This window comes from Hydra vulgaris, chromosome 12 (genome assembly GCF_038396675.1).
Source record: "Hydra vulgaris chromosome 12, alternate assembly HydraT2T_AEP".
In the NCBI taxonomy this organism is placed as follows: Eukaryota; Metazoa; Cnidaria; class Hydrozoa; order Anthoathecata; family Hydridae; genus Hydra; species Hydra vulgaris.
Genome location: NC_088931.1, coordinates 41,842,409 through 41,852,202, shown reverse-complemented (window position 1 = coordinate 41,852,202; position 9,794 = coordinate 41,842,409). Strand labels below are relative to the sequence as shown.

At 27.3% G+C, this 9,794-nt stretch overlaps 1 protein-coding gene across 1 annotated transcript; it reads right to left on the bottom strand.

Annotated features, from left to right (window-relative positions):
* Positions 1 to 232: 232 nt before the first annotated feature.
* LOC136088745 (uncharacterized) lies at positions 233 to 2,796 on the bottom strand. Its single transcript, XM_065813302.1, has 5 exons — positions 2,670 to 2,796; positions 2,475 to 2,585; positions 1,979 to 2,235; positions 491 to 1,895; positions 233 to 411 (listed from the first exon to the last, which is right to left on the bottom strand). The coding sequence occupies exons 3-5, from the start codon at positions 2,002 to 2,004 to the stop codon at positions 397 to 399; spliced, it is 1,446 nt and encodes a 481-aa protein (XP_065669374.1). The 5' UTR covers positions 2,005 to 2,235; positions 2,475 to 2,585; positions 2,670 to 2,796; the 3' UTR covers positions 233 to 396.
* Positions 2,797 to 9,794: the final 6,998 nt, after the last annotated feature.

Here is a 9,794-nt window from a genome sequence, read left to right as displayed (position 1 = left end):
ACAAGGAATTGAGAGTTCATTTTAAAAACCACCCTCCCGCTCTTGTTTGTTAGATCTTGAGGAAAAATCTTAATTACCCTTTTAATAAGCACTAATAAGTATCGGACGTGTACCCTACAACCTAGCTTAATCCAAGGTTGTTATGACTTTTATAGTCAATGCCTTCATCAAAGAATATCCTCTTTTTGACAGACAAGGGTTTTTTATATCAAAGGCAAAACAACTTAACTGTCTATTAGTATTTTATTTATGACTGCATCAGTTTAAAGTGTATGCCTTAATATGCTTTTAATAAAATGTGGCTATGAAAATAGCCGTTTTTTTAACTCACGAAGATGATACATATTCTTTTAAGTGACCAAGCCAATAATTTTTTGATTTCTCAACTGTACACCATTATTGTATAAAAGGCTAAAAAAAAATTCCATAATGTAATATATAGTTTAAAAAACTAATAATTCTATTTAAAAATTAAAAATACATAAATTACTTTTTTTGTGTTTAGGATCTTTTTTTTGTATTTGCAGTCACTGCAATACCAAACAGTAGATTTAGGTGGTGATTTCAAAGATAAACATTTAAGATGAAACCAGTTATCGCATGAATCACATCCAACCATTGTATCATCACTTTGAAAACTTTTAGATTTACAAATACAAAAAAGTATATCTTTATTTATAGGATTATTTGATGTAGAGGGGAGTAATTTTCTTTCTGATTCTATTTCTCTTGTTACTAACTCTCTCAAAATAAAAGTATTCCAAAAAATATCACACTTAATTAATACATTCTCAATAAAAGAGGTGTCAGGCTCAATGCGCAATACAACAAATTCACTGGGTGTCCACACCATGAAGTCACAGTAACTGACTCCAGTAACTCTCATTTCAAGTTGAACCTGGAAAAAATATTGGTGTTCTTGTTTTAAAAAGTAGTTTCCATTCATGTTTACACCAACACAAAAAGCATCTTTAACTATGACCTCTTTTAATGACTTGTCTTTTAAACTAAAAGGACATTTAATTTCTAAAACTCCATGTCCACAACAAGTACAATAAACAGCACCATCAGGAGATGCTGCATACCATGGTTTTTCAAAGTCAATACAAAGTCCTATTCTTTCAACTCTCAAATTTTGATGAATAAAAATATCTGACAGTGGTTTTGAATTACTTATTGCATTTGAGTCAGAATGAATCTGTTTATATAAAGTCAATGCATTTATTTCATTTACTCTTCCCCAATTTATTGCAGAATTTTTAATCTGTATATTTTTCTCTGCACAAATCTTTAAAATTAATGAAACAGGTGGCATTTCAATTCTAGCATGAAAAACTTGATGCAAAGTGGAGCCAGTTATTCGACCAACTCTTACTCTAAACCAAGAATCACATAGCACTTGATTTCGTGTTGCTTCTTCAACATAAACTATAACGTCAGAAGTCAAACTTATTTGTTTTTTTTTCTCATCAAAATAAGATATCAGTTGCTCATTATCAAATGATTTATAATTTTCATTAAAAAATTGTCTTAAAGATGTTGGTAATTTTGGTATGAAAACAGATTCCATTTGAATAAATTCTTTATCAAAATCTTTAAACAAATGAAGAGCAGCAGTTTTGGACTGCACTGATTGTATTTCTGATAAAAAATCATTTTTTTCTTGAGGTGTTGGAGAAATAGGCATTTTTCTCATTCTCTTTTTAGAAAGCTTTTCTTTTGCAGCATCAGTGTATAAGTTGATTTGAGAAACTGGGGAGCCAACAATATTTTTTGTAAAATTTTGATTCCATTGACAAGGCAAGTCAGTTGGTGTGCTCGATGTCATTCCAATACGAACAGCGGCTTCAATTTTATATAGCATTGCAGCAACATGTGAGCATGTTTCGCCAAGACTAAAAAAAATAGATAAAAACTATAAAACCATAATTGAATTTTTGAATTTTATTTTTACTAATTTTATATAAAAGAGACATACCCAGCCATACAATCACACCCAGCCATACCCAGCCATACAGTCACAATGAGCAGTTAAAACATTACCAAGAGAGTCAAGAGCAACCCAAGGTTTATGGTTAGGAGATGTGGTCCTATATGAAGGTCGAACCTCACATTTCAAAATAGTAATACCCTGAGATACTTTCAAATGAACAATAGTTTGAACCCAGCCATCTTGAAAGAATTTCCAAGCCTCTAATGCCTTATAGTTTTCCATTGCTTCTGGAGAATAGATACCTAAAAAACAATAACATTGAAAAAAATCTATATGCATTTTGTATATACATTATTTTTTTCCAATAATATATAATATAAAGCATATTAAAATATATATCCATGTAAATACATCCATAATGTATTTTACAAAGCAAAGAAAACAAACAGTTTTTGAAATGTTAGCAATTAATGTTACTAACATTACTGAAATACTGAAATAATAAAAATTTTAAAATATAAATTAGATAAGAATCCCTTACGTGGAGTTTTAATCAGGTAGTGATAAAGTTTGTGATAGCTCAAAGAAGGCCACTGACTTGGATCTTCACTCCAAGAATCTGCTGTAAACTTGTATGGACATTTACTTAATCCTAAAATAACCAAAATTATATTTAAACAGCAATTAATGCATTATTTTAATTAAACAGAGAGATGTAAAAATAAAGTAAAATCACCTAAAATATTTATTTTTCGCTGATATCTTTCTGCTGCTTCTTTTGATAAAGTTTCAAAGTAATTGTAGGACATAGTGCTTTTTAAAAAGTACTTCGCGTATAAAAGAATAGTTTGTTTTCCCCCAATTCAATATGGTTAGTTTTGGTGTCGCAATATAGTCACGTGATTCCGACTGGATGGATATACATACTTTTTTTTTTCTTTCGCTTTTTGTTATATTATTATTATTATAATTTTTTCGCTTGCTGGATTAATAGGTTTATTTCTAATAATGCATAAACCAAAAAAGTTATCAACAGAATCTTGCATTAATGACGATAAAGAAGTTTCAATAAGTATTGTTCGAGTAATATTCAAAGAAATGTTTCAAAAACAGCAAAACGACATTCTTAAACTTATCAGCGGAAACTTAAAATTATCTAACGACAGAATTGATGGCTTGAATGCAGAAATATTATCAATAAAAGAATCGTATAAAACTCTATTCAATGAAAACGAATCAAGGAAAGTAGAACTTGAAAATGTCAACGAAAGATTGAAAAAATATGAATGCGTTCAAAGAGATATTGAAGAGAGTCCTAATTTTTCCCAAGATATTCAAGAAAAGAAAGTTCATGACCTAGAGGAAAAAATTCATAACAAAACAGAAATTGGTCAAACAGAAAAAAATAAAATTCGACAATTAGAGGACAGGCAAAGAAGAAATAATCTACGACTTGATGGACTTAAAGAGAACGAATCGGAAAGCTGGGAGGAAACCGAATTAAAAGTCATCAAAGTATTTGAAAACAATCTCAACATAAAAGGAGTTACTATTGAACGGGCACACAGAACAGGAAAGATAAGTTTAAAAAAATCCGAGAACTATTGTAATGAAGTTATTAAATTATAAAGATAAGACTAAAATATTGAAAAACGCGCACAAACTCAAGGAACGAATATTTACATAAACGAGGGTTATTCTTTCGATACAAGGTGATACGGAAAAAATTACTTGAAGAAATGAAAGTCAACAGGAACAACGGTATGTACTCGATTGTTATTAATGACAAACTAATAGTAAAAGAATTTCGAAAAAATCAGAACGCTAAAATTTAATCATTTCAATTTATTATGTTTTTTGGTTTTTATACTTTTCTATTTATAATGGATAAAACTATAAATTTTTATCAAAACTCACAATTTAAATCTTTTCAAGTAAACAAAAATATATTTCTAGAGAGTCATTCAGATCCAGATATTAATTTTTATAATAGTAGCGATGAAATCAAAAAAATAAGTCCATTATATTACAACTTAAATACTTCAAATCCCGAAATAGATATAGATGCATTCACAATCCTTCATTTAAATATTAGAAGCATTCAAAAAAATTTTGAGAAGTTTAAACTTTTTTTACTCAGCACAAAAACGGAGTTTAAAGTTATTTGCCTTACAGAAACATGGTGTCACAATATTGAAATTGAAAACAATTCAAATTTTTAGTTAAAAAATTATAAAGTCGTTCATCAATTTAGAAACTCTGCAAAATCAGGTGGAGGAGTATGCATCTTATCCATAACTCATTAATTTATAAACCGCAAAGTGATTATTGTACAGCAAGTAATGATTGTGAGTCATTGTCAATTGAAATATTTAGTAAAACTACCAAAAACGTAATTGCGCATGTTTTATACAGACCGCCTTCAGGTAATATGAAAATATTTGATAAACATATAAAAAGTTTAATTACAAATAAAGATGTTTGTAGTAAATGCGTTTACCTTGTGGGCGATTTGAATTTAAATGTACTAGAATATGACTCAAATAAAAACGTCAGAAATTTTCTTAATTTAGTATTTCAAAATGGATTTATTCCAACCATAAATAAACCAACTAGAATTACCAAAAATAGTGCAACCTCAATTGATCAAATTATAACAAACAAATTTACAGACACAAAAGTTAAAACTGGAATATTTATATCTGATATATCGGATCATTTTCCAATTTTTATTGCAACTCAAAAATGTAACCTTTCAAGAAACTCGCAAAAAAAAAAAAATAACCAAGCGAATCATTAATGACGTTTCTATTGAACTTTTTAATCAATCTTTATCTTCTGAAAACTGGAAAAATATATTGCAAATAAAAAGTACTAACAAAGCCTAAAAAAATTTTCTTTAAATATTTCAAAAACATTACCGTAATGCAATTCCAGAGATAACAAAAATTATTAAATCTAAAATGTATTTGAACCCATGGATAACTACCGGAATATTGAAATCATCAAAAAAGAAACAACGTTTGTACGAAAAATTTCTTAAAAAAAAATCATTTGATAATGAATCCAATTATAAAAAATATAAAAGTATTTTTGAGCTAGTTATAAATCGTTCAAAAAAAATATATTATTCAAATCAATTACTTAAATTCAAAGCCGACACTCAGAAAACCTGGAATATCATTAAAGAATTAATTGGTAAAAAAAGTTATCAACTACTTGTCTTCCAAAAACAATAACTTTTAATGGCGTTGATATACTTAATGAATTAAAAATTGCAAAAAAATTTAATTAAGTCTTTGTTAGTGTAGGATCAAATCTAGCTTTAAACTAAAACTTGGTAAATTTAGCGTAGAGTCATATTTAACTGCTAACAATACAATAATGACCAACAATAAACTGACTAAAAATGAGTTATTAATTGCTTTTCAAACATTAAAACTAAACAAAGGATTAGGAGTTGATGAAATAAGCAGTAATGTTGTAATAAAATCTATGCATTATTTAATAACACCACTGTTGCATATTTTTAATCTTTCTTTAAAAAAGGAATAACCACTGGACAAACCACTTAAAATTAATCGAAAATAAAAATTTCTCAAAATATTGGCATACTTTATAAGGTAAAACCTTATCTAAATCAAACTTGCTTAAAATATATCTACTTCTCTTTTATTCATTGTTATCTCAATTATGCTAACATTGCTTGGTGCAGCACCAATAAAAAAAAACTAAACAAACTATTTAACAAACAAAAACATGCCATAAGAATAATATCCAACGAAGACCGTCTCTCTCATTCACAACCACTATTTATTAATCTAAAAATCTCAAATGTTTACCAAATAAATATATATCATCATTTAATTTTTATATACAAAATCAATAACGATACGATGCCAAATATTTTTAAAACGCTATTTAAAAAAGTACAGCACAAATACCTTACTAGACATGCAAACAATAATTATGTTCAAGCTAAAAATCACTTTGAAGCCACTAAGTTTTCCATCACAACTAGAGGCCCACAACTATGGAGTAAAGTAATTAGAAATGACATCAAAACGCTTGCAAACATAAATATTTTTAAATCAAAACTAAAAGAAATAATTTTAATTAATCAAAACATGAAGGACTTCTTCTAGAGCTATATTTATTTGTTGGCCTTTAAAATATTGTATAGTATATTTTCATTTTATTTGCAAAGGTTTAAAAACTTAGTTCACTAAAAAACTTATTTTTTATTTTTTATTTTCTTTTTATGAAAAACTAAAGGTCTTGCTATAGTTAAAATTCTTTTTATTATATTTCCTAATTAAGAATTCTTAATCGCAATAATTAAAAACATTTATATAGTTTCAAATATCATTTTTGTTTGATTGTTTCTTTTACATTTTTGCTTTGAGTTCGATTTTATTTGAAAATAAGTTTTAGAATTTATTATCTCTATTTTTTTGTCTTTTTTTTGTTTGTTTGTTTGTTTGTTTTTGTTTTTGTTTTTTAAAAAAAAAAAAAAAAAAAAAAAATTTTCTTTTTATATTTGATAACTTCTTTAATGACAAGATTTGATAGCTATATTATTTACGGATTATTGGGAGCTTGGCGATAAGACTATTTTGTCTTCTTCTTGCCCCCGCCATGTGTATATTTTACCAATACGAGAGTTGTAATTATTTTAAACAGCAAACTTATAACTTAAAAAAATAAAAAATAAAAAATAAATGCCTTAAAACAAAAACGTTCCAACAAACCCCAATCACAACGTTCCAACAAACCCCCATTTAACCAGTGCATTTTTAAACGGTTTAATTAAGGTGTCCCATGCACAAAACCCTATAAAAAGCACATTAAAAGACAGCCCACAAAAAATACTACTTAGATGTAATCAAACTATTTTATAATCTTTTATAATACAAGATTACAATTAATAATACAAAAATTACAAAAAATAACTTTTATGGGTACAATTCTCTAAAATCTTGAGCAACAACTTAATTTTCGTAACTTATTCTATCTAACAACAAAATAGTACGTATTTTAGTTGAAACCTTTTTTTCTTGTTTGTAATAATAAACTGCTCGTTAGTCGGCGCAAAAGTTCAACTAACCCTGTGTTCCGACTAACCCCGGTCTTCCCTATCGTACATACATATGCGATATATATACGATCTTTCTTATTGTAAATGTTATGATACGGCAAAGAAAATGGTTTATATATATATATATATATATATATATATATATATATATATATATATATATATATATATATATATATATATATATATATATATATATATATATATATATATATATATATATATATATATATATATATATATATATATATATATATGCTTAAGTTTCGATTCAGTTACGTTTGTAAACGCATTTATACGCGTAAATTGCATTTGATTTACATTCGTAAACGCAATTTAAATGCGTTAGTTGCATATTAAATGCGTGTGTCAAAGCAATTATATGCGTATATTGCGTTTACGTTACGTAATTAAATGCAATAAATTGCGTAAAATGTTTTTGAGTTGGCGTGTAAGTTTTTATGGAAAGCAAACGCAAAACGCAGTTCTTTTTTGGGTTCCAGTGTATGTTTATATCTAAGTCGGCAAAAAATACGTAATCCCCCCTCCTTTTCGGTCTCTTCGGGACGGTTCTGATAAAATGTATTAGAATCTCAATTAAGTTAATAATTTTTTGGTTCAATTTTTATAACTTTTTGCCTCCGGCTTAATCCACCCAGCAAACCCTCTCGGGTCTTTTTTTTGTTCATAATAAACTACTTGCCCCTCTTTCCATAAGGCTAGTAGTTTATTTTTAGTTTTTATTAGGCTACCAAGTTCACTTTGTCTTGGGCCTTCAGTTACCTAAGGCTGGCTTTGTCCCCTCTCTGCAAGTGTGAGGGTAACGTGTAAGTTGATAAAATATTTTTTTCAGCATATTTTACTATCTTTAAATTTATTGACAGGTTTTTACTTTTATTTAAACATCTTTTAACATTCAAAGTTTATGACCACGTAAAATTTCCGTACTCCCCAAAATGAGGTGTTTATAAATATCACATGATCATAAACTTACAAACACTAATAGATTATTAAATGAAATTAAAAACCTTTCGATGAAATTAAATTTAGTATAACATGCTAAAAATATATACTATTAACTTATTCAATGTTGTAATAGCATATAATGAGTATTCTTGACATGTTTCGTAGTTGTTACATTTTCAAAAGATTCAATTTTATAATAAAAACTCTGGAATAAATATTAAAATTAAAGGCTTAACATTTTTACAAAAGAAGAATTTTATATTTCTTTGTTAAGTCTTATATTTTTAATATTTACTCCTGAGTTTTATTGTAAAATGAAATTACAAGAACTAATAAAGTGCTATATAGATTAATAAAAAAATATAATCAGAGGCGATTATACAAGTAAAAAGAGCATGGAGGACGGGGGGGGGGTGGGGATGAGGGGAGGGCGTGAATCCTCAAAAGTTACCGGCTGATTTAATAAAAATAAAAGGTGTTTAAAACTAAATTTTCACCAGACTGAATTGTGTCAAATTCCAACTAAAGTCGTCAAAAAAGTATGCGGACGTGTTTTTTTTTTACGGCTGAAAAAAGTTTAATCTTTAAAGAAATTTTATAATAACATATATTTATTTACAAAAAAAAAATAAGAAAAAATAAAATAACGACATGAAAGTTTGATAAATATGGCAGTCACAATTGTTGATGTTCAAAAAATGTTAAAAGAAATGTATTTAGAATATAAAAAAGAAACTGCAGCAATGTTTTCAGAATACAAAAATGAGATGGCGATTATATTGAAACAGCAAGAAAAAATTGTTATCGACATTTTAAGTCCAAACACCAAGTTTTTCAATGAAAGACTAGAAAAAGTTAAACAAAAAGTTAATGATAATTCTAACAAAATAAAGTTATTAGTTAATGATGTAGAAGGTGTTAAGATGAGCTTGAATTTCCACGTGGAGCTGTTCGATGAAAAAATTGCCAGTATCAACGAACGAGAAAACAAAAAATCAAGAAAAGAAACATCATTTAGCAAAAATATCAAGGAAAAACAAAGAATATCTGAAGGTAGATCCAGAAGAAAAAATCTGAGAATTGATGGGTTGTTGGAAACTGAAAAAGAAAGCTGGAATGAAACAGAATAAAAAATTCAATCACTTTTTGCAAATAAATTAGGGTTAACTGGAATAGATGTAGAGCGGGCTCATCGAACAGGATTAAAAAGAAATGGATGCTCCAGAACAATTGTTATTAATTTGTTGAGATATAAAGACAAGATAAAAGTTCTGAAAGAATCATATAAGCTTAAAGGAACCAACGTGTATGTGAACGAAGACTTTACCCGTGAAACTGTGGATATGAGAAAAAAGTTATTGGCGGAAGTGAAAAAAAGGCAATCCAATGGTGAAAATGTTTATCTTAGGTATGATAAAGTTATTACTTCAAAAAACTCTTTATTTAAATTTAGTAATAATAAATCAAATCAAAATTAAAAAGTTATACATATTTTAAATGAATATTTAAAGGTAACAAATATGTACATTTTTTTTTTAAATGGCGGAAAATAATATTTTGAATGTTTTTGATATATCTACTAGAGAAAACACGATACTTTTAACAAATGACTTTGACCCTGACGTGAATTATTTTAATAACTTTTCAATAGATACTGTTTATTTTAATATAAGTGATGCCTCAAGTTATTTAAACTCTTCATTATCCAATATTTCATTATTAAATTTGAACATCAGGAGTATGAGTAAAAATTTTGAACCCCTAAAAATAACTTTAAAAAACTTAAACTACAATTTT

Coding starts and splice junctions, on each gene's coding strand:
- LOC136088745 (XM_065813302.1), bottom strand. CDS start 2,004: ATGGCTGGGTGTGATTGTATGGCTGG. Junction 1,896..1,978: donor GGGTGTGATTGTATGGCTGG/GTATGTCTCTTT, acceptor TATTTTTTTTAG/TCTTGGCGAAACATGCTCAC.